General features: G+C 53.1%; 2 protein-coding genes across 2 annotated transcripts; both read left to right on the top strand.

Moving 5' to 3' along the window:
* Window positions 1–5,729: 5,729 nt before the first annotated feature.
* On the top strand, window positions 5,730–11,201 carry LOC132085698 (keratin, type II cytoskeletal 4-like). Its single transcript, XM_059491135.1, has 9 exons — window positions 5,730–6,292; window positions 7,010–7,227; window positions 8,296–8,356; window positions 8,724–8,819; window positions 8,911–9,075; window positions 9,299–9,424; window positions 9,794–10,014; window positions 10,222–10,256; window positions 10,358–11,201. Exons 1-9 carry the CDS (start codon window positions 5,789–5,791, stop codon window positions 10,606–10,608), a joined length of 1,677 nt encoding a protein of 558 aa, XP_059347118.1. The 5' UTR covers window positions 5,730–5,788; the 3' UTR covers window positions 10,609–11,201.
* Window positions 11,202–15,355: 4,154 nt separating this feature from the next.
* Window positions 15,356–20,875, top strand: LOC132085696 (keratin, type II cytoskeletal 6C-like). Its single transcript, XM_059491133.1, has 9 exons — window positions 15,356–16,052; window positions 16,676–16,890; window positions 17,086–17,146; window positions 17,452–17,547; window positions 17,688–17,852; window positions 18,753–18,878; window positions 19,129–19,349; window positions 19,734–19,768; window positions 19,873–20,875. The coding sequence occupies exons 1-9, from the start codon at window positions 15,441–15,443 to the stop codon at window positions 20,178–20,180; spliced, it is 1,839 nt and encodes a 612-aa protein (XP_059347116.1). The 5' UTR covers window positions 15,356–15,440; the 3' UTR covers window positions 20,181–20,875.
* Window positions 20,876–23,393: the final 2,518 nt, after the last annotated feature.

Raw genomic sequence — 23,393 nt, 5'->3', positions numbered from 1 at the left:
AGTTCCATCCGCGGGCCGGGGGGTGACACGCCCTGTCCGTAATTCGTGCCAGCAGAGGGTTAATTAATGAATCTAATTAACGAAGGAGCTGGGGAGGCGCTGCAGTCCCGCAGCGCACGGAGCCCTCGGGGCTCTCCAGTTCTCCCCCAGGGGTTTTGGGGACCCTTCCCCGATTTAGGGGGTGGGGAGGGCTGGTCCCAAGCTGGGGGGGCTCCCTCAGAGCCACCGCGAGCCCCTCAAATTTGGGGAGTCCTCTCGGAGGCCCTGGGATTCGGGGGGGCCCTCAGCTCCTGGGGGGGCCTTTGGGGTGAAGGGGGGCGCTGGCTCGAGGGGGGGCTGACACTGCCCCCCCTTAAAAAAGGGGTGCGATCAGCGGTGCCCCCCCCCCCCCCCGGGGGGTTAAATTGGGGTCACCTCCCTGCACCCCCTTCCTGCCCCTCTGCCCCCATGTCCGGTTTGGGGGGGGGGCTGGTTTGGGGGCTCATGGGGTTCTTTGGGGCGGGGAGGGGTTGGAGGTGTTTGGGGTCTCCCCGCAGCCCTCAGAGCCCCCCGGCCCGCCCGGCCCGGTGATTTTGGGGTTCGCGGGCGCTGGAGGGCGGCAGAGGAGCGGGAATGGAGCCGCGGGCGGGGCTGGGGGAGCCGGGAGGTGGAACCCCCCCAATTTTGGGCGGGGTGAGTCGGGAATGGGGGGTCCCCTTTGGGAATGGGAGGATCCTCATTAGGAATGGGGGGTCCCCGCTCCGGAATGGGGGGTCAGGCTCCACGGGGAATTTGGGGGCTGGGGGGCGGTGGGGGGGGGGGTGGATCTGGGGCCAGATGGGGTTAGTGGGGAGCCTGATGGGTTTGGGGGGGTCGGGAGGGGTCTGGGGTAGATCTGGAGGTGCCGGGGAGGGGGCAGGGGGTGGGTCTGGGGGTGTCTGGAGGGGTTTGGGTGTTGGGGTCTGCGGGGTCTGGGGGAGGCTGGGGGTCGGGGGGGGTCTGGGGGTGTCTGCGGTGGTCTAGGAGTAGATGGGGGGTTCGGGGGGCTGTGGGGGGTGTGGGGGGTGCAGCCGAGCGGGGGTGTGGGGGGATCTGTGGGGGTTGAGCCCCACGGACCAATTTCCTCCTGGTTGGAAATTGGGGGGTCACGGGGCCCATGCAGGGAAAGTGAGGCAGGGATTGTTTGTGGGGGGAGCTGGAGCCCTCCGGCTCGGTGGGACCCCCGGGATGTCACCCCGTGTCACCCTCGGCGCCATCTGGACCCCGGGGGGTGGGAGAGGGCCCCTCCCGTGACCCCCTCAGTGCCAGCACCCCCTGCTCGCTTCTTCCCCTTCCCCACGCGGGGGCACCCCAAATCAGGGACGGGGCAGCCACGGGCGGTCTCTGGGGGCAGGGCTCTCACCCCGCCCCGCTGGGACATTGCGGGGGGACCTCGGGGGTCCCGGGGCACCCACGGGGTCCTGGGGGGGGATTTGATCCCCCCGATCACCCAAAGCTGCCAGCACTGGAGCTGCGGGCGCTGGACGTGCCCGGGGAGGGAAACTGAGGCACGGGGACATCGCGGGGATCCCTCCCCCCGCAGGATTTGACCCCGATCCCACCCTGGCGGTTCACGCCCAGGACCTCGGGCTCCCCCAGGGCTGGGGGGGGGCAGGCTGAGACCTGACCCAGCTCAGCCCATGGGTGGGGCCGTGACTCACCCGCCCGGGGGCGCCCCTTTGGTCTGGGGGGTCCCTGAGCCTTTCGGAGCACTGAGAGGGAGCCGGGAGAGGGGACCCGGACCCTGGGGTCCCTTTGGGCCCATTCTGGGGGCCCTTGAGGGGTGCTGGGGGACATGGGAGTCCTCCGGTGTCTGGGGCTGGGGTCGAGCTCAGGGTGTTTGGGTTTCACAGCTTTGGGTGTCCCGGCTCCTTCTGGGGTCACCTGGGTTCCTCTTGGGATGGGGGAGTGGGGTGAGGGGTTTGGGGGTGCTGAACCATTGGGAGTGGTTCTGGGGCCTCATGAGGGCAGCTGGAGGAAATGTGGGGGACCCTGCCCTTTGGGGGTCCCCCTGTGTCTGAGGATGAGGTCAGGCCCGGGGGACTTGGGGGTTTGTGTTTCCCCCCAGATTTTTCTGCTGGGGAACCTGAACATCCATTTCCACCCCTGAGGGTCCATCCAAGCTCAGACCCCCCAAATCCACGAATGGGCTTCTTCTCCTCCAACCCCACCTCCCCATGGAGGGGATCCCCAAAATCTGAGGGCTCAGACAGACACTTCCTGCCCCTTAAATGTTCCTGGATCAGGGAGTCCTCAGCCCCCATCTCTGTCTTTGTGGGACCCCCCTCAAGCTCAACTCCCCACAGATCCTGAATGGGGTCCTTCACCCACCTCTCCACAGAGGGGACCCCCAAAATCAGGGGCTCAGGTGGGCACCTCCTCACACAGACGTGTCCAGGGTGTGTTTAGGGGGGTCTCTGCCCCACAGTGGGGTATCCCCTGCCTGTATTAGGGGTTGGTCCTCGGCTGCCACCCGGGTGGGGTTTTGGGGTGCAGTGACAAGCTGGGGCCTGTCGGGCAATTAACTGCGTAATTAGCGTCAGGAGGAGCCGCCCAAACTCTCGGTACTTTCACACGCACACCCCTGCACTCCTCTGCTCCCGGCACCCCAAACCTCCTCCCGTGCCCTCCCCTCGATGCCCCGCAGCCCCCGAGGCTCTGCACCCCCAGACCCAGCACGTTTGGAGTCAGCGTTGCCTTTTTAACTGGGAGAGATGTGCAGTGCCCCCAGAGCTGGGGAACCCCAGGAAGGGGGGCCTGGGGGGGGGGTGGCTCGGGGTGTGGTCTCGTTTTTGGGACCCTGGTTGGGCTTTGGGGCGCATTCCAGCCCTTTAGGGGGTGTTCTGGATTTGGGATCCCAAGGGCCTGGGGACGGTGGGGGAGAGGTGGATGCCGGGGTACCCTGGGGGGCAGCCCACCTCTTTCCCACCCTCAGGAATTTGGGGACGGGGTGATGCTGCAGCTGGGGGGCCTACTGAGTTCAACCCCCCCCAATCCCAATGGTTTTCCCTCAAAAACACGGGATTCCCCCCCACCTTGAGCACCTGTCCTGACCCTTTTAACACTGAATTCGCCCCATTTTGGTGTCCTTGTTTGCCCCACATGTGGGAAGAAACAGGGGGACCTGGGTATCCAGTGGGTCTTTATTCCCATGGCATATTCATGGGGATTCCTGTGGGACCCCCAGGGTCAGCCCTGCCTGTGTCTGGGGCCCACCCCCATCCTGTGACACCCAGAAGGGTCCTCACCCCCTCATGGGAATCATGGGGGGCTGCAAGTGAGTGCTCCTTCCTGGGGCTGCCTCCCCATGGATCCCAATCCTCCTTCCCTGGGATCTCTTTCCCAGCGCTGGGGCTCAGATGGGCTTTCCCTCTGGCTGGGCATGGTGTGGGATGCCCCCTGTGCCAGTGGGACAGCAGGAGAGGTGGCCCCAATGGCACCACAACAGGAATGAGCCAGCCCTCCCCTGGGGGCTGTGAGCGCTGGGACTGGGGGTGCTGTGAGCTCCTGCTGCCAGCCCTGCTCCCGCCGTGGATCCCAGGGCTCTCGGCAGTGCCAGGTGCCGCCCGTCTTCTGCAACACCTGCTTTGATCTCCCGGGAATCCATCTTGTTGTTCCAGCCGCCACCCCTCCTGCTCCCAGCCCTGCAATTTCCCAGCTCGGTGGCTGCCAACGGAGCAGCCAGGAGTTTCCGGATCTGAGGTTTTCCCAGTTGAACCCCATCCCAGCACGGTTCTGGGGTGAAAACAGCTGGATTTAAGCTCTGGTTCTGCTGCACATTGCCCTGGTTGGGACTGCTGGGCACCCGTGCTGGTGGTCCCATGGGATACACGGGGAAGGTGGGAGGTTGGGGTGCTGGGTGGGTGATGGTGGCCAAGACTGAGCAGAGGATGGTGTCCAACATTGGGTGGCCGACACTGAGTGGGGGATGGCCCTCCATGGGTGCCAGTGTGTTAGGTGGGTGATGGTGGCCAACACTGGTGGGTGGATGGTGGCCAATGCTGGCTGGTGATGTTGCTCAGAATTGGGTGGGTGATGGTGGCCAGCACTGGTTGGGTGACACTGGCCAACCTTAGACCCTCAGCTTTGCTCCTGATGCATTCCTATCCCAGCAAGTGCTGGAGCATCCGAGATGCTCCACCTTGGAGTTCAGGAGGGATTTGGGAACTGATCCCATGTCCCAGTGAGGTGTCTTCACCCCTTGGTGGCAGGGTGGGGCAGGGCTTTGCTGGCCCGGCAGCTGCTTGGGCAAGTGCTGGGCTGGCCGCAGGGCAGCAGCTGGGCCAGGAGCTGCCGCTGGAGCCACCCTGGGAACTCCTGGCAGGAATGCTCTCCGCCCGGGCTCCAACAGGTTCATTCGGTTTTGGGGCTGATCTGCCGGTTGCGTAAGGTGAGGAGAAGCAGCCGCCGCCTTCTTCCGCCAGTTCAAACCGCTTCTCTTCTCCAGCTGGAAAGCTGAGGAACCCCGGAGGGTGGGAGGGGGTTTCCAGGTGGGATTGGGGCATGCAGGACACGCATTGTTCGAGGGGAGCATCAACTTCCCCATTCCCTGCACTGCAAATTCCCTGGGGCTGAAAATTCTGGGGCTTCAGGAATCCCCAGTGAGATTCAGGAGGAAACACCGGGACATGCACCCAGACCTAGATTTACATCTTTTCAGTGAAAAAAAAAGCCGGGGTGAACAGTCTTGGAGGTGAAACTGGTTCCACAAACCCCTCCCAATAGACGGGATAATCCAGAGCTGGATTTTATTGGCAGTGTGCGGTTGGGGGAAGTTTTGAGGCTTTTTATTTGTTTTAACAGTGGGATAAATCGGGATCTTCAATGGACGCAGCTCAACACCTCATTTAAATAGAAATTTAAAGCAATTAAGCAATTAAATTGTGTTGTTTTAACAATGGGGTAGGCTGGGAGTGGCTTTGCTGAATACTATGTGCTGTGGAGGGACTGGAGATCCACAGGGACCCTCAGGAAACATCACAAAATCCCTGGAAGGTTCCTCAGAGGAGGGATGTGAGCCCCTGTCAAAGTTGTGGGTCAGGGAACAGTCTTGATCCTGCTGGGGTGTGCCCAACACATATATTGGGATATTTCAGTCTCTGCAAATCCCAGTGTGTCCCGCCCAGCTCAACTCGTCACTCAGAGGAATCCGGAATGACTTCAAAATGCTTCAGAAGGTTTAAGAAGGTTTTAAAATCACATATTGACATAAAAGTAGTTTTAGAACCCTGCCCAACACTAATGCTCCCAGTTGTGAAACTCTTTGGACAACCCACATCACCCCTCCTCGGAGCAGGAGGTTGAAACTGAGTGCATCTGAGGGTGTGCCTGGGAGCCTGGGTTTTTGTTGGAATTCAGTGAACCCAGCCACTGGAGTCAGGCCGAAAGTGACAGATTTAGCTAAAACAAGGATTTCCCTCGAGGGTGTGATACATCAGAGAGTTCATGGGGCTTTGGCCACGGCCCAGGGAATTTGGGTTGGAGTTCGCCTCCAACACCAACAATACTTTTGTTTTTCTTTGCACTCTGGGGAGTGTTTGCAGGCAGGTCATGGTTGTGCCAAAGTGAGGAGGGCGTCCTTTCAAACCTGAAAACAATGAAGAGAATGAAACAATCCCCAAAAGGTGACATCTCCACCCCCCCCTGGCACCGACCAACTCCCTGTGCCCATAAAAAGGGGCACCCAGCAGCTGCTCCCACAGACTTGGCTTCTCTCGCCTCTCAAGCCCCAGCCTCAGCTTTTTGCTCAGAACTTTGGGGACCCTTCACCATGTCTCGCCAGTCCTGCGCTCTTGGCAAGGGGTTCAGCTCCAGCTCCGTGTGCTTCGGGGGCAAGAGCAAGGTCACGTTTGGCGCCATGCCCCGTGGAGGATGCCGGGGAGCTGCCGGCGGCTTCAGCAGCAGGAGCCTCTATTCCCTGGGGGGCAGTAAAAGCACCTCCTTGGGAGGATTTGGGGGGGCTGGTGGTGCCTGCAGAGGCTTTGGTGGCCAAGGAGGCTTCGGCTTTGGGGCCGGAGCAGGATTTGGGGGTGGCTATGGTGCAGGGGGCTTTGGTGGAGGCCCTGGCTGTGGCTTTGGTGGAGGATTTGACGGTGGGATGGGGGGCCAGGGCTACCCCCCATGCCCCCCAGGCGGCATCAGGGAGGTGACCATCAACCAGAGCCTGCTGGCCCCCCTCAATCTCGAGATTGACCCCGAGATCCAGAAGGTTCGGACACAGGAGCGGGAGGAGATCAAGAAACTCAACGACAAATTTGCCTCCTTCATCGACAAGGTTTGGAGGGGCTTCACTCCAGGATGGGCTCTTGAGGGTGGGAATCACCAGGAGATGCTCATCCAGGGGCACCCAGAGCTGCAGCTGCCCAGATCACCATAAACTGAAGGTGTTCAGAGCTGTTTTTAAGGGGAAAATGGGCTATTTTATGGGGAACATTGGGCTACTTTGAAGGAGCAGGTGAAGTTTTTTTGGGTGTTTGGGGCTATTTTTAAATGGGATTTTGGGTGCTTTAGACTTCTTTTAAGAAGATTATGTGACTTTAGGTGACTTGAACTATTTTAGAGCAGGAGGTGCAATTTTTTTTTTTTTATATTTTCATGGAGATGTTGGGATTTGGGGTGTTTTGGACTCTTTTTAAGGAGAAGATGGGATACATAGTTATTTTGGCTTTTTTTTAAGGAGACAATTGGACTTTTTGGCTGTTTTGGTCTATTTTGAAGGTGTTGGGACTTTTTTGGCTATTTTGAACAAGAAGATGCCAAAGCCATGAAGTTCATTGTGTTTCTTCTTTTTAGAGGCTCCAAAATTGGGAAGGGGTCGTGACCCCCCTTTTGCCCACTCGCCCCATTCACTGTGGTCCTACCTGTCCTGTAGGACTGGGGAGTTATCACACATTAAACAGGAATAAAATATGGAAAGCACATGGGGGAAAAAAAAATCAATAAAAAGTTGGGGTTTTGAAGGGAGAATCTGACTCTTTCCCCACCTGTTCAGGTCCGGTTCCTGGAGCAGCAGAACCGAGTCCTGGAGACCAAGTGGAAGCTGCTGCAGGAACAGGGCGGTGCAGGAACAGGGGGCAGGAACCTGGACCCTTTCTTTGAGACCTACATCAGTGGGCTGAGGAAGCAGCTGGATTGTCTCTCCAGTGAGAAGCACCAGCTGGACACAGAGCTGAAGAGCTTCCAGGACATGGTGGAGGACTTCAAGACAAAGTAAGTTGCTTGAGGTGTCTGGTGGTGAATAATCAGAGAGAAAAACTCACTTCAAACAGTGAAAAAAAGGAGAAATATTGATAATAATTATCAATATTGATTTTTTTTCCCGATGGTTAGAAAATGTAAAATGTTTTGGGAAAAGTGAGTTTGGATGAAAAGTGGTGCTTTTTCAAGGTATTTCTCAACTTTTCTCAGATTTTTTCAATATATTGCTTGAATTGTGTTTCTTCCTGAAGGAGGATCCTCCACTTTTTGTCTTCTTCAAGAAGGAATTCCTTAAGAATCAGTGACATTATGATTTAATTCATTAATGAGTTGCTAAACCCAGCTCTAATTTCCTTATGGATTTCCTCATGATTCTTTCACATAATATCATTCAGGATTTGAGGGTTTCTGGTTTCTGTGGGAGGCTGACAAGAAGTAAAAAAAATAAATATTTCCTGCTGTTAGTTATTATAATATATAATTTATTTTAGTCTATAAATATGAACATAAAATGTGTCCAGTTTGAAAAAATAGAACAAAGACTGGAGAAAGGAATCCACTTGAGGAATTACAAAAAACATTGGGCAAAGAAGTCTGGGAATCATGGGAATCCACAAGACCTGGGATCTACCAGAGGCTGCTGAGTGAAAATTGACTTTATATATGGAGAAAAGCATCTGGAAAATTTGAGTCCATTTGGGATTCTGGGGTGTCTTGGGCAGGATCAGGATCTGAACTCGATGATCCCTCTAAGCCCCTTCCAAATCAGGTGATTCCACGATACCTGTGAGGAGTTGAAGGTTCTTGGATCTTGTAGAAGGAACTTGGAGTGGCTGCAAGCACCATGACTCCCTTGAGCAGAGCCAGAATTCCTCTTTCCAGGCTTTCCTCACCCAGGTGCTGGAAGTGCAGGAGCCAGGGCTTGTCCTGAAAGGCGAAGTGCAATTCCCTGTCCATAAATCTCCCTTATGGCAGATCTATTTTTGCTGGGTTTATGAGTCTGAGGCCAACAATGTTCATTAGCCTGAGCCGGAGCCAAAACAAGCAGCCTGATTCCATCTCCCTCCTTCCCATCCACAGGTACGAGGAAGAGATAAACAAAAGGACGGCAGCTGAGAATGAATTTGTGCTCCTGAAGAAGGTCAAGTCCTTGCTTTCACCTAAAAGGATGCCAGGAGAGATGAAGAGGGACTTTGGACAATGGCCTGGGGTGACAGGACACAGGGAATGGCTTCCCACTGCCAGAGGACAGGGATAGATGGGATATTGGACAGGGATTCTTCCCTGTGAGGGTGGGGAGAAGCTGTTGCTGCCTGACTCCTGGAAGTATCCCAGGCCAGGCTGGACGGGACTTGGAGCACCCTGGGAGAGTGGAAGGTGTCCCTGTCCATGGAAGGAGGTGGAATTGCATTTAAATTCCTTCCAACTCAGACTGTTCCATGATTCCATGAAATTTTAGATTAACTGGTGTGTGCTGAACTGGTTTTCTCATCCCATCTCTGCTGCAGGACGTGGATGGAGTCTACATGGCCAAGGTGGAACTCCAGGGTAAACTGGATTCTCTGTCGGATGAGATCAACTTCCTCAAGTGTCTTTACGAGGCCGTGAGTACTGTGGGGCACTGGGATGGGGGAGAGTTGTGGCACCATAGGGAAGCTCTGGAAGGGCTAAATCCGGGTTGGGCATCACCTGCAGGAGCTGGCCCAGATGCAGAAGACGGTGTCCGACACCTCGGTGGTGCTGTCCATGGACAACAACCGGAGCCTGGACCTGGACAGCATCATCGCCGAGGTGAAGGCGCAGTACGAGGAGATCGCCAACCGCAGCCGGCTGGAGGCCGAGTCCTGGTACCGGTGCAAGGTGAGGGTCGCACACTCTGCTGGGGCTCTCCAGTGTCCAAGAGGATGGGAGAGCTGCTACTGGTGGCAGCTCAGGCCATGGCAAGATCTGGAACATTGCTGGTGCTGGCCCATCCAGAGTGGACCTGGCACCGATTTGCTCTCCTTGGCTTCCCTGTGGTGATGTGGGAGCAGCTGTGAGGTTACAATGGACTCAACATGCTCCTCCTGCTTCATCCCACCAGTATGAGGAGCTGCAGGCAACCGCAGGCAAGCATGGAGACAGCCTCAAGGACACCAAGACCGAGATCTCAGAGCTCAACCGCATGATCCAGAGGATCCGGGCTGAGATCGACAGTGTGAAGAAGCAGGTGGGGGTTATGTTTTTGGAGCAATGGGGAGGACCTCTTGGTCATGCCTTTTGAAACTTCCCTGAAGGGAAAAATGTGTGGTGGGAATTGTTGGGTGTGGGAGGGACCTGGGAATAGCTGAGCCTGAGTGGCTCTGGCACATGTTGCCCAGAGAAGTTATGGATGCTCCATCCATGGAAGTGTCCAAGGCCAGGTAGGACATGGCTTGGAGCAACGTGGGATAGTGGAAGGTGTTCCTGTGCATGCTCCAGATCATCTTCAAGGTCCTGTCCAACCCAAACCATTACATGTTTCTCTGCTCTGGGATTATGGCTGCATCTCTCACTGGCTGCTCCCACCCTACTCATCCCCCCATGCCTTGCCCTGCAGTGTGAGACCATTCAGACGTCGATTGCGGATGCAGAGCAGCGTGGGGAGGTGGCTCTCAAGGATGCCAGGGATAAACTGGCCGAGCTGGAGACAGCCCTGCAGAAAGCCAAGGCTGACATGGCCCGGCAGCTCCGGGAGTACCAGGAGCTCATGAATGTCAAACTGGCCCTGGATGTGGAGATTGCGACCTACAGGAAGCTGCTGGAGGGCGAGGAGTGCAGGTGGGTAGGATACAGCAAGAACTCCAGTGTATCCTGATCAGTCAATGGGAAAAATGTGTACCATCATCTTCATAAACATTAACGGTGTTGTTATGAGCTGTGGACCATGGTCCTGTGGCTGTGTCAGTGGACCAATCCTGACTTCATGGAGTTGAACCCCTCCAGATGCTCTGGCTGGATTTGACACTCCATCTCGTTTCCTTGCAGGATGTCTGGAGAATGCCAGAGCTCTGTCAGCATCTGTAAGTACTGTTCCCACAGGAGTGTGGTGGGCTGGGACTGGTGCTCCCAAATTTCTTTGTGGCATCAGAGGTAACCTGGTGCCTTTTGTTCCTCTCTGCAGCCGTGGTGGGCGGCAGCAGCTCCGTGGGAGGTGGATATGGCAGCGGACTGTGCCTTGGAGGAGGAGGAATTGGCTTTGGAAGTGGGAAAGGCAGCTGCAACACGGGCGGTGCTGGTTTATGCTTCAGCCTGGGTGGGGGTGGATTTGGTTCTGGGGGTGGATTTTGCTCCCTGGGTGGGGGATCTAACTCGGTGGTGGTGGGGGGATCTGGCTCCATCCTGAAGAACAGTGGCCCCACCAGGAGGGCATAGGAAAGGGATCAACCCCCTGACTGCGGCAGCCGGAGGAGAAAGGGAGCGAACTGCACGATGACCCCCCAGTGACCACCTGGTAAGGACTGAGATTCCCAACAGCAGCCAAGAACAGCTCAATCCCTTGTGCTGGACATCAAGGTGCCCAGCTCTCCTTTGGGAGCGGGACCTGCCCATTCATGGGAGCCCCAAACCTGGCTGGGATGAGCCCAGCACCCTCCAAGCAAGAGGTGCCCGACCACAGGCAGGAGCGGGGATGGATCCGAGCGCAGCTCCGAGTGCGCAGGGGAGCCTTGGCTTCTCTCAGGCTCTCGTGCTGGATCCAGCCGTGGTGCAACTTTAATCAATGTCACTCATCAGCCGCAGCTCGAGCTCCAAAACAGGAATTTCCTCCTGGTGCCTTGGCTGAAGATGTTTCTCACCCAACTGACTTTTTAGTTTGCTCCCCCAGAAGTTTCACTCGTGCTGTTGTAAAATGTTTATTTTTACTCAGGGTTCACCTTTTCCTTGGGACCATGGGAACAATCACGTGTGTTTGCTTAAGCCTTTCTCCTTGGCATGTGCCATCCCCCAATAAACATAAGAGGCAGAAACTTGGTGTGGTTTTCTCCCTAACCAAAGAGTTTCATGTTGTAACAAGTCTCATCTTCTGATGAGATCTGAAAACATTTCCTGACTTTCTCCTGCCCTTTGAAGTCTGAATTTAAAGGAACTCAGGTGAAGGGGCAACCGGGTCTCCTCTCGCCCCTCTGTCTCCAAAAATGTGGGGAGTTTGTGAGTTTTGCAGAACAAGGAGGGTCTCACCAGGGAGGCTGAAGGGACGTTGGGTGCAAAATGACAGTGACACAGTTGGGGTGTCTGGTGACAGCCCTGGGAACGAGCCTACTCCTAGCAGAGAGAAAGAGGCAGCCCCTGGATCCTCCTATGTGTCCTGCAGGATCCCCGGACATGGCAGAGATTGTTGTTCCACCATTGTCCCCACCAGCTCTGAGCAGACTTTCAGACTCTGTAGATTTTAGGAGACTCTTCCCTTCCTTCTTCTCTTCCTAAAGCCTTTCCATGCTGGAGTTAGGCAATTTGGGATGTTCCCCAGCTATCCCACCTCTCCCTGGCCACTGTGCCTGACCACACAACTGCCCATCCTGTCTACCGAGGTGGCCCCAGCTTGGGGTGCCACAGCTGGAGCTCCCAGGACACTCTTTGTGCACACTCCAGGTACTTTAGGAGCATCCTACCATGGTTGGTGTGGGAGAAGGAAGAACAGTCATCACCCCTCCAAATAATTTGGAGTTAATTCCTTGGTGTACATTATTTTGGACCCAGCCCTGCAGCTTTTCCTACTGTCTGCACTCATCAAGGATCCATGGATTGCTCTTAAGGCATCTCCAAAAGCAACTGAGACCATGGGAAGAGACCTTTCCCCCCATGCTCCACCAAACCACACCTCTCCCCAAAAGCAGAGTATTTGGGTAAATTTTGATCCCCAAACTCTTGCTTTGGTTTGACCTCTTGCTCAGGAGACCTTGAATCACATCCCTGGCCAACCACAGCCTGTGCTTGGGGTGACTCATCCCATTTCTCCCATGTTCCATTCTGAGCTGGTAAAGGCTGAAGACATCCAGTACCAGCAGTGACAGGCGGAATGTCACAATGGAATGTCACAATGCTGCCAGCACGGGCTTGTTACTGCTTGGGTGGGGACATGGTTTGAGTGGTGGTTAAACATTCAGGGAGTTGTAAAAGTGACCTGAAGTGCTGTTGAAAAGGCATTTACTTCCCTCGGAGTCACCCCAATCCCTCGGAGTCACCCCAATCCAAAGTCGCTCCCAGCAGTGACTCCTGCCTGAGGAGAGCCAAAGGGCTTCTCCAGGAGCACAAAGGCTGTCGCTACAACAAACATACTTACAAGTCCCTCCCTTTTTGTTCCTGGGATTGCACCAGCAATTAGGGAAAAATTATCCCAGGCTGGACACAGAGGTGATATAATTTCTGCCTCTGGTTGGAGGAGAGACAATGGTTTCCATGGTCTGAAAACAGGATAAGATTCATCAGGGTTTGTCCCTGCCCATGGCAGGGAATGGACCAAGATGAACTTTAAGGTCCTCTCCAGCCCAAACCATTCCATGATTCTGTGATTTCATGGTTAACTCTCAGTTATTCAAGGCCTGTGTATTTTCACAGCAACATGGAACAGTCTGGGTGGGAAGAGACCTCTGAAGGTCATTTTCCTGCACTGGGGGTTCCAGGAGAGCTGTAGAGGGACTTGGAAAGAACCTGAAATGGTGGGCTAAGGGGTGATGGCATCCAACTGGAAGAGGGCAGGACTAGATGGGATATCTGTAAGGAATTCCTCCCTGTGAGGGTGGTGAGGGCCTGGAATGGATTTTCTGGAAAAGCTGTGCCTGCTGCATCCCTGGAAGTGCCCAATTCCAGGCTGGATGGGGCTTGGAGAGTGAGGTCTGCTGGAAGAAGTCCCTGCCCATGGCAGGGGCAGGATGGGATGATCTTTCCACTCTTTTCCCACCAAGCCATTCCAACTCTGCCCATCATGTCTGAACCGGGAGGTGATATCAATACCCAAATCCCAGTTCGATTTCCTAAGCTTGGCTGGAGCCAGGGCCGTGACTCAATGCTCTGCGTTATCTCTCCACGGGTGCTCAGGGCTCTGCCGTTTGCTGACTCGGGAACTCTCTTCCCCTGGGAACAGGAGAACTTTCAGATCGTGTCATCCCGCCCACAGAAGGAGAAAAAAATCCCAACAAAAATCCCCCAGGAAAGCGTAACCAGAGGTTTGATAACACTGAGGATGGTGGGTCTTGGCTAGGCAGTGCCCCAGCCCCCATTTTTATTATCTGTGTATTGATTTCTTGTCTAATTTTTTTTATTTATTGCCTATTAAAACCTCTGTCCAACCCACAACCCCTCTCTTCCTTTGCTCTTGCAGTGAGGTTTTGATATTATATACTTTTTTCAAAAGTAAGACTTGAAGATCTTGAAAGTCTTTTCCAGTCTTAACAATTCTATGATTATCTGACTTTTCTTAGCCTTATCTACCCCCCTAATCCATCTCCTTGAATCCTTCCAGACCCACACAGGTCCTGGAGGTGGGATAAACACAGGGAATGTCATGTTTTCCAGTGGAAATGCCAGTTTAGCTGCATATCCGGGTCCCAAGGCACTTTTGGAAATGGGTGTCTGGGCAATATTTTTAGAGGTATTTAAACATCTGATGATACCAGAAGTTGCTGGTGTGGATTTTCCAGAAGCTCTTAATTAACATGTGTCCTGTGAGAATTCTGAGAGCTGCACCACATGGCTGCCAGCACAGTTAGGTGTCTCCAGAGCTGCGGGTTTGGACTTCAATATGGCCTAGGTGGCTTTAAAATGTTGAAAAGTAATTAAAAAATCTATTTTTTTCTATAAAAAAAGAAAATGAGACTAATTGCTGCTTGGCAAGCAAGGCAAAAGGGTGGATCTGTGATGGATTTTTGGATTAAATGACTTACAGAGTCAGCCTGAATCACTCCATGATTCTGTGAAGGGTGGTGCATGCCCAATGCTGGAAATGTCCAAGGCCAGGTTGGACAGGGTCTTGGAGCCACCTGGGATAGTGGGTGTCCCTGCCCATGGCAGGAAGTGGAATGAGATGGGCTTTAAGGTCCTTTTCAACCCAAACCATTCTGGAATTCTGTGAAGGATCATAGTCTGAATCCACCCTCAGTTGGGGATCTGAACTGGATGATTCTGACAAACTCCTGCCTTTCTAAAATCCACATCTGCCAAAGATATATTTACATACAAACACCAAAATAAGTGAAACATCTGAAAAGCATGGTGATTCCTCCAAGCCCTGTGCTCTCTGGATTTTCACATCTCTATAAATGAGTTGAGCTCTATTAATTGCATTTAAATTGTTCCAGGGCATGTGATGTGGGAAGCAAGGTTTGGGATCCCTCCTCCCACTGCACTGGGGCTGTCCCTCCATCTTTCTGCACGTCCCACCATGGCAGCTGGTGCCTGGTGTCTCCTCATGGTCCTGAAGTTTTCAGAAAATCCTACACAGGTTTCCCGGATAGGGTATTTCCTCACCAGCGCTGAGATTATCTTGGCATGAAGACAGTGGGACATGCTTTAGTCCAACAATAAATGAATTTCCAGTGCCAGCACCGGCGTCTCATCACTGGTGAGGTTTTATTTATCAAAAAGGTGCAGAGCCTCATCAAAATGCAATTTGCTGAGCTCTGGCGGTAGATTGAGAAACTCAATTCTCCAAGCCAAAGGCAATTTTCCAAGTAAAAAGAAGGCTGAGGGTGTAACTTAGGTGTGTTTTGGGAATTGTGAAAGCCAGGCTACAACTTGGCATGAACTGCAATGCCTGCCTGCAATGGGGCTTTGGAGTGAGAGATTTAAAGATAAATACAAGCAGGGAAACAACCCCAGTGGATAAAAGGTGGAAAAAAAATGCCTAGTATATCCCAGGGAGGCTCTTGCTGCTCCATAAGGTGTAGGATTCCTTAGTCGTGGAGTGCTGGGAGCCCCATTTGGATATTTTTTGCTTTTTCTCCTGCATTAGAGGGTGTGTTTCTGGGTAGGGTCAATGTTTGGCAAATTGGAGATGGAAATCTTTAGCCACGCCACGCTGATGAAGACAGGACCTGTCTCCTCCTTCACGCCCATGCAGACCCAGCCCACCTCCAAAAACACATAAAAGGGAGCGTCCGCTGCCCTCCAGCCAGAGGGACTGACTTCCCTTCTTCCACCCACCTCCTCACCCACAACCCCGTCGAGTTCCTCAGCTTCTCCATTCTTGGCTCTTTTGAGGATAACCAGCCATGTCTCGTCAGTCTGTCTGCAGGAGCTTTGGAGGGGGGAGCAGAAGGGGCTTTAGCTCCTGCTCTGCAATTGGCGGCGGCTTTGGAGGCGGCGGCCGGAGCAGGAGCAGCTACAGCTCGTACTCTGTGTCCAGGGGATTCGGAGGTGGAGGGCGCTGCGGGGGCTTCGGCAGCCGGAGCCTCCACAACATGGGGGGCAGCGCCAGGATTTCCATGGGCGGGTGCTACGGTGGCGGGTACGGCAGCAGGATGGGCGGCTTTGGCGGGAGCTACGGGGGTCTCGGCAGCTTTGGGGGTGGAATGGGTGGAGGAGGAGGAGGAGGAATGTGTGGCTTTGGAGGAATGGGTGGAGGAGGAATGGGTGGCTTTGGTGGTGGGATGGGTGGCTTTGGTGGTGGAATGGGTGGTGGAGGAATGGGTGGCTTTAGTGGCCCAGGCTTTGGCATGGGTGGACCTGGGAGAGGTGGCCCTGGGATCCAGCCAGTGCAGATTGACACGACCCTCCTGCGCCCGGTCCATGTTGAGATTGATCCCCAGATCCAGCAAGTTAAAAACCAGGAGAAGGAGCAGATCAAGACCCTGAACAACCAGTTTGCCTCCTTCATTGACAAGGTGAGAGGGGGGGATTGTGCCTGATTACGGCCTAAATTAGGAGGAACTTTACAGTTGCGCAGAAATGTCCTTCTGGAGCTAAATCCCAGCAGGCAGAGAAACTTGAGCAGAGCCTTTTCATTAAGGGAAGAGATGGGAATCTCTCCTCCACACAAGATCAAAGCCATGTCTCCAGGGCTTTCATCTGTCCTGTTGCACCAAGCTCTACTCTGAGCTTACGTTCTCAAGCAGGTTCAACACCTTCACCTCCGCAGGTTTCGGGCACAGATTCTCCCTCCTCCACCACTCTCTGCCCAAACAACCTCCCATTGAAGTATTAATTTATATATTTTTCTCTTTCAAATCTCCAGGATTTTAAATCTAGGCTGGATATCAGATTTCCACACTACCTGTGATGGGGACAGACTTGGAGTAAGGGCAATGTGTAAAAACTCCTTTGAGTAGAAAAATATTAGAAATTTCCTTCTTTTCCTGATTTTGCAACTTAGGCACCAACAGAAAGTTTTAAAAAACAGAGTTAATTGGTTCTCTGATCTCCATACAAATCTTTGTGAGTGATGCAAGCGATGTTTTGGTGGGAGCTGTTCCTGTGTGATGGTGGGTCCTCCATGTCTTGGCTGTAGGTCCGATTCCTGGAGCAGCAGAACAAGGTGCTCTCCACCAAGTGGGAGCTGCTCCAGCAGCAAGGGCCATCGGGGCCCAGGAAGAACCTGGATGTCATCTTTGAGAACTACATCCAGAACCTGCGGAGGCAGCTGGAATCAATCCTGGCGCAGCGGGGCCAGCTGGAATCGGAGCTGCAGAACATGCAGCAGTACGTGGAGGATTACAAAACCAAGTGAGTGCGGAGCCAGGAGCAGCTCAAGCAGCCTTTTGGTCACTTTAATTTTTCCCCACTGCTTTTTATGGTGATAGTGGAGATAGTTTTTCAGCCCAAATATTTTAATTTAGTGATTTTTTCCCTTTTAGTTTGTTTCTAATGGCCTTAGGCAGGAAAGTCCAGGAATACAATTTGCACTTTTCCTCTCCATAGGTATGAGGAAGAGATCAACCGGCGCACGACAGCTGAGAATGAGTTTGTGGTGCTGAAGAAGGTGAGTCACGGGAATCACAAAATAATCCCTCAATATTTCCCACAGCTTTACCTGTGCTTGAATGGGAATTGTGGAGTTTTTAAGATGTCCCAGCTGATATCCAGAATCCCTTATAGTCAATTTGCATAAGTGGATGACACCATAACACTATTTACTTTTAATTATTTACATATATGGTTTATTATATATAAGCATAATGATGTCCCAGTAAATAACATCAAACTCTCAGCACAAATGGCGATTCCCACAGGCCTGAAGGATTCCCAAGAGGAAAAAATTTATTTTCTGTGGGATCTTTCCTTTAGGATGTGGACAGTGCCTACATGACCAAAGTCGAGCTGGAAGCCAGGGTGGGAGCTCTGACAGATGAAATCAACTTCCTGAGGTGCATCTACGAGGAGGTAGGAGCTCTCTCTTCTCCTGGGGGGCTGAAATTTTCATCAGGTGTGTGGTGGCCAAGGACACTGAGGTTGGACGGGGTGTCTGTGTCTGGGTGGATTTAGGCTTGAGATGGTGCCTCTGACTCATGTCTTGGTTGCAGGAGCTGTCTCAGATGCAGACGATCAGCCGGGACCTGTCCGTGGTGGTGTCCATGGACAACAACCGGCACCTGGACCTGGACAGCATCATCGAGGAGGTCCGGCGCCAGTACGAGCAGATTGCCCAGAGCAGCCGGGCTGAGGCTGAGGCCTGGTACCAGAGCCAGGTGAGTCAGGGAGAAGTCGAGACTCTTGGGTGTGGCTGGGTGATTTACAATAATTTATGTCTGGGTGAGACATCTTTTCAAGCTAACGGGGCTGGAGCTTGTGGCGCAAGGAACATCCAGAGGGATTGAACTGCTTTTGAGGGATCTGACTCACTGTTTCCAATGCGTCCCAAACTCACCGAGGTGTGTGGCACAAACTGATGCCTTGGGAGGCTGCCTAGAGCAGAGGCCAGGCAGTGTTAAAGGAATAAAGTAGGTATTTATTAAAAAGGCCTTCAAATGATACACCTTGGTCAGTACAAGAGCCAGCCAGGGCTACCAAGGTGGACCCAAGATGGACAAGGGCTCATGAGTTTTCACACTTTTATAGGTTTTGGTCCATTTACATACTGAGGTTAATTGTCCAATTACAGCTTCAGGTTATTAAGTCCCATCCCTCCAGACTGTGCTCAATTTGCTGTTATTTTTGCTTTTTGGGCCTGAAGCTTGGCTTTTGGGCTGGAAAAAGATTGTTTTGTCTCTCTAAACTGTGAGTAGAACTTGCTAACACTTTATATGAAGTTCAGAGTTATATACTAATGCAGTACAGAATCTGGATAACATGAACAGTAAAACTTAAGGCACCTCTGGATAAAAATCACCCAAAATGCACCTTAATGAGAAAATTCCAGACCAAGTGACTTTTCAGAAGCAAAGAGATGCTTTATAGTGTCACTAAGATGCATTTCAAAGCTCAAGCCCCATGACTGAGTCCCAGAGCCACCTTGACCACTGAGCTGGGCATCCATCGTCAGTGCAGTGGGTCCTCATAGTGTCACCTGAGCCTTGAAACTGGGGACAAATCTCCTTGAGGCACCAGGAACGTGTCACTGATGGGTCGATCTGTCTTGGTGCCATCAGTACGAGCAGCTCCAGAGCACGGCCGGCCGGCATGGGGACAACCTCCGCAACACCAAGATTGAGATCCAGGAGCTGACCAGGAATATCCAGAGGCTGCGGGCTGAGATTGAGAATGTGAAGAAGCAGGTAGGGATTGGTTGATGTCTCAGGGATGAGATTTGAGGACATGAAGAAAGGAAGGGGCTGGTTGGTGTCTCAGGGGAAGATGGCAGCAGGTTGCATCACAAAAGACCATGAGTGGGGCGGAAACCTTCTGTCACCCCAAGTTCACTTCATGCATATATTTATTTGCCTCTGGATTTCTCCTCTTGGGGGTCTGAGGACTGATCCTTAGGGACAAAATGAGGTCTGAGAAAGCTCCCGTTGTGCTCCCCAGAATCAACAGCTGCAGGCAGCCATTGCTGAGGCTGAGGAGAGGGGGGAGATGGCTCTCAAAGATGCCAGGTTGAAGCTGGAAGAGCTGGAGAGTGCCCTGCAGAAGGACAAGGAGGAGCTGGCTCGCCTGCTGAAGGAGTACCAGGAGCTGCTGAACACCAAAATTGCACTGGATGTTGAGATTGCCATGTACAGGAAGCTCCTGGAGGGAGAGGAGAACAGGTAAACAACTGAGCTCTCATTGGGTGCTGTGATCTACACCTGGAATATTAAATGAAATCTCAAACCAATTCTTTGCGCTAAAGGGTAAATGCTGTGCTTGATACTTTGTGGGATATTCTGAGGGTCAGGACCCTTAACTGTCTCCCTAGCGGTGGCAGAGCTGCTGCCCCATCTCTGCCACTGGTGAATTTTTAATGCATCTCAAATCTGGAGAAACCTCATTGTAAAGAGGAATTTCCAACCTCTTCCGGCCTCCAGTCTTTTAGTGATTCCAAAGTGGTTTACGAGGGTGAATCAGGAAAATGATTGGACAGTCAAAACACAGTTTAAAGTTTTACAACCTCTCTTTTATTGGGTAATTAAAATGTCCAATTTCCTTCACAGGCTCTGCAACGACAGCATGGCCAACGTCAATGTCTGTAAGTATCTGCCCTGGGGTCCTTCAGAAAAAGCATCAGACTGTTTTATCAGAGACAGAGCCTGCAACTGGGGAACGGGAACATAACCTGCGCTTCTCTTCCAGCTGTGGTAGGCAGGACGACTGTCTCTGGAGGCAGAGGAGGCATGGGAGGAGGATTCGGAGGCAGCGGCATGGGAGGAGGATTCGGAGGCAGCAGCATGGGAGGAGGAATGGGAGGAGGCGGCATCTGCGGAGGAGGCAGCAGCTTTGGAGGAGGCAGCATGGGCGGCAGCTGTGGGATGGGGGGAGGAATGTATTCCGGTGGCTTCTCCTCTGGAAGCGGAAGGATGTGCGGCTCTGGCGGGGGATCCTCCTCCGTGCGGAGATGCGTCACCACCACCTCGGTCAAATCTTCGGGAGTGAGATTCTGAGCCCCGAAGGTTGACAAGGAAAGAAGCACCTCCTCTCTCCCCCTGGCAGCAGCCCAGCCTCCTGAAGCCCAGCTCTGGTGTCGTGCAATGGGATGAACTGTGTCCCTCCCAGCCAGCTTCTCCCAGATGCTGGTCCCACCCAGTGGTTTGGTGGTGATGCCGTGGGTGTGCTGGCACCGGGAGCTGCCCGGCAGGAGGGGCTGCTCTGCCTTCCTTGCTGTGTTGTACATTTCTTTTGGCAAATGTGTATAAAACTCCTCTTTCCTCCTCCCTCCTCCTGTTCTGTGTCCCTGGGGTGCTTCTGTGTGTGTCCATCCTGCTGTTCCCTTTGCAGGCCTTTGGGGTCAGGGTGGGTGTGAGGCAAGTGGGACTCATCCCTTGGGGAGGGGGCATCTCAGGAGGCGGCTGGAGGGAGGAGCTGGCCCAGGGTGGAGCTTCTGGGCAGCTTGGGAGCCCCAGGCGTGCTGCCAGCACACCTTCCCTGGAGCTACAGCTTCCATTCCCCTAGTTCCGGCTCTCAGTGACACCTGCGACACCGCACACACACCTGGAGACTATTCCTAAGGAGAACAAAACTGTCCTTCAGTGCCCAGCTCCCATGACACAGCGTAGTGTCCCCACCTCCCTCCCTCCTCTGTGGGCTGCCCTCCTTCCTTGAGATGTTTCCATTCCCAATAAATTGCAGAGAATATTCACGATTGTTGTGTTGTTGCTTTGGGAGCTGCTCTGGGCAGGGTGGGAGAGGGCGTTTTTCCCCTGCCTGTCCCTATGTTTTGAGGGAGCAGATCAGTGGTGGGCATGGAGCAGGGCAGGTGCCCCAGCTCAGATGATGTTCTTGACTCTCCCCTGGAGGCACAAGCCTATATCTGCAATGGTGGAGGTCTGGATCCTTCTGCTGAACAATGAGAAATAAGACCCCAGGTTGGAGACCTGGAATCATTGAATAATGGAATGGTTCGGATTGGAAGGGACCATAAAGATCATTTAATTCCAACCCCCTGCCATGAACAGGGACTAGACGGAAGGTGTCGCACCCCTGGGACCAACCAATGAAATTAAGTTGCTCCTTCTGAGGTTCCTTTGGGATCATCTCCAGGTGCAGGAGACTTTGACCTGCTGAAGGAGATGGCACCACTGGTGCTGTGTGCAGTGGCGGGAGGGCAGGTGAATATGGATCAGGATGCTGGTGAGGCACCTGCCACTGGCTGCAGTCAGCCACAAACTCATCTGCCCCAGGATGAGCCATGATTCCAGCGTGGGAACACAATGGGCTGGGAAGGTGTGATTCATCCCCATCCATGAGCTCAGGTACCATCCTCTCCCTGAGAAGCCAATTAATTCCTCAGCGGCTCATCCTTGCTCCAAGAGCAGGAGGGAGAGAGATTTGGAGGAGCTCAAGGTTTGAGTTTGGGAGGGGAGTCCAGAGTGTTTGATCTGAGCTGTGCTGTGGTTCCTCCACCACCTGGAGAGATCAAAGAGGCACAAAATGCTGTCAGTGGTGGTTCAGGAATCCCACAACAGCCTCTGTGAGTTGCTGATGGTGCCAGAGTGGATCAGGAAGCTGCAGACTGAGGAAGAGGTCCAGGAAAGGCAAAAGGGAATGACTACAAACTTCTTGGAAGAGACAATTATACCACTGGAAGCCCAGCAGGAGGGTGCCAGGGTTGGGGAACGTGCCTGGGTTTGGCGCAACAAGAAGATTCTGAGAAGGCTCTGAGAAGTTGGTGTTGTGCCAGGAGCACTTTGAGGTTTGGCTTGGGGCAAGAGTCACCTGTTTTGGTGCTTAATTTTAACACTTTGTTTCTTCTCAGCTTTAAAATCCAGAACACAGCATTGTAGTGCCATGTGAGGAGCTGTTGCAACACCTCTTCTGTGCAAGATCCATGATGGAAGCTCTTGGCTGGGTCAGGTGCGAAGCCGGAGCGTGGCTTTGGTCTCCATCCGTGTTTTCTGCCGAGTTCACATTTTCCCTGGTGTTGATCTTACCATGTTCAACTCCTTGTGTAAGAGATCTGAAGGATCAGTTTGGTGTTGAGTCTCACCTGAAGGAGGCTGAAGTGACTCCAGGTTTGGAATAATCTGCACATCTTGTCTGAAGATGTCAGAGTGACTCAGTCTGGGCGTCTTATCTGCAGGAGCTGAGTGTGGTCAGCACCCAGGCATCTGGCTGACTTTGCAGATCTTCCTCCTTGCTGTGAACCTCCTTGTGGGATATTCCAGTGAAGTGCTGGTGCCTTCATACCATGGGTTTGGCAGCTGGGAGGGAGGCCAGGAGAAGGGACAACCTGCTTTCTCCACCTAAACCCGCACCACTCTGCAGCTGCCCCGGCTGCTCTTCATGAGCAAGTGAGCTGGGCTGCAGGATGGTCTGGAGAGCTTAAATGTCCATCTGGGGGATGACCATGGAGAAACCAGCCCATCTTGATTGCAGCTGCCTTTGGAAAGGAGGGTGTCCCCTCCGTGCTTTGAGGGTGCTGTCCATTCTCCAGCTGCAGGAACACACACCTGGGCAACCTTTGGCCAACCATTGGTCCCCCTCAAATCTGGATAACCTTGTCCCACAAGGGTGGGACAATCCTTGGCCAACTCTTACCTGAATCCCTTGAGAGGGGGATAATCTTGACCAACCAGGAGCTAGGAGCGGGACAACTCTCATTCAAGTGTTACTGAGCCCCCAGGAGTGGGATAACTCTTGGCCAACTGTTGTGTCTCCCAAGGGTGGGATAACCCTTGGCTGACCATTGACTCCCTCAAGGGGAATGTTCTCCCCTCCCTGTTTCAGGTTGACTGCGGGGCTCAGTACCCCTGTCCCAGTGACAGTCAGGGACATTTCAGTTTTTGATGCCTCTTGTTACCTTCAAACCACGTTTAGTTGACTAGATCTCACTGGGAACTCTGAAAATTCCTTCTCAAATTCTGTGTTCATATACAGGTCTTTTGAATGGCCTTAAATGCATGTTTCAAGGGTTAGAACATGCATTTTCTGCAATTTTTTCATTCCTTGTGCTGTTTTCTAGAAAAATGTGAACATTCATTTTCTATTTAATTCATTAAATTATTCAGGTATTTAATTGATAATATCCAGGTAGATAAAACCTTTAGAATGCCTCTTACATAGTATTTACAGACTTGGCTTCCTTTTAAACTAAAATCTACTTTTTACTTTTTTTTTTTTAGCACATTGATATTATTTGTATTTTCTGTAATTAATTA

This window comes from Ammospiza nelsoni, chromosome 32, assembly GCF_027579445.1.
Source record: "Ammospiza nelsoni isolate bAmmNel1 chromosome 32, bAmmNel1.pri, whole genome shotgun sequence".
Lineage (NCBI taxonomy): Eukaryota > Metazoa > Chordata > Aves > Passeriformes > Passerellidae > Ammospiza > Ammospiza nelsoni.
The sequence above is the reverse complement of the archived record's forward strand: the minus strand, read 5'-3'. Positions and strand labels throughout refer to the sequence as shown.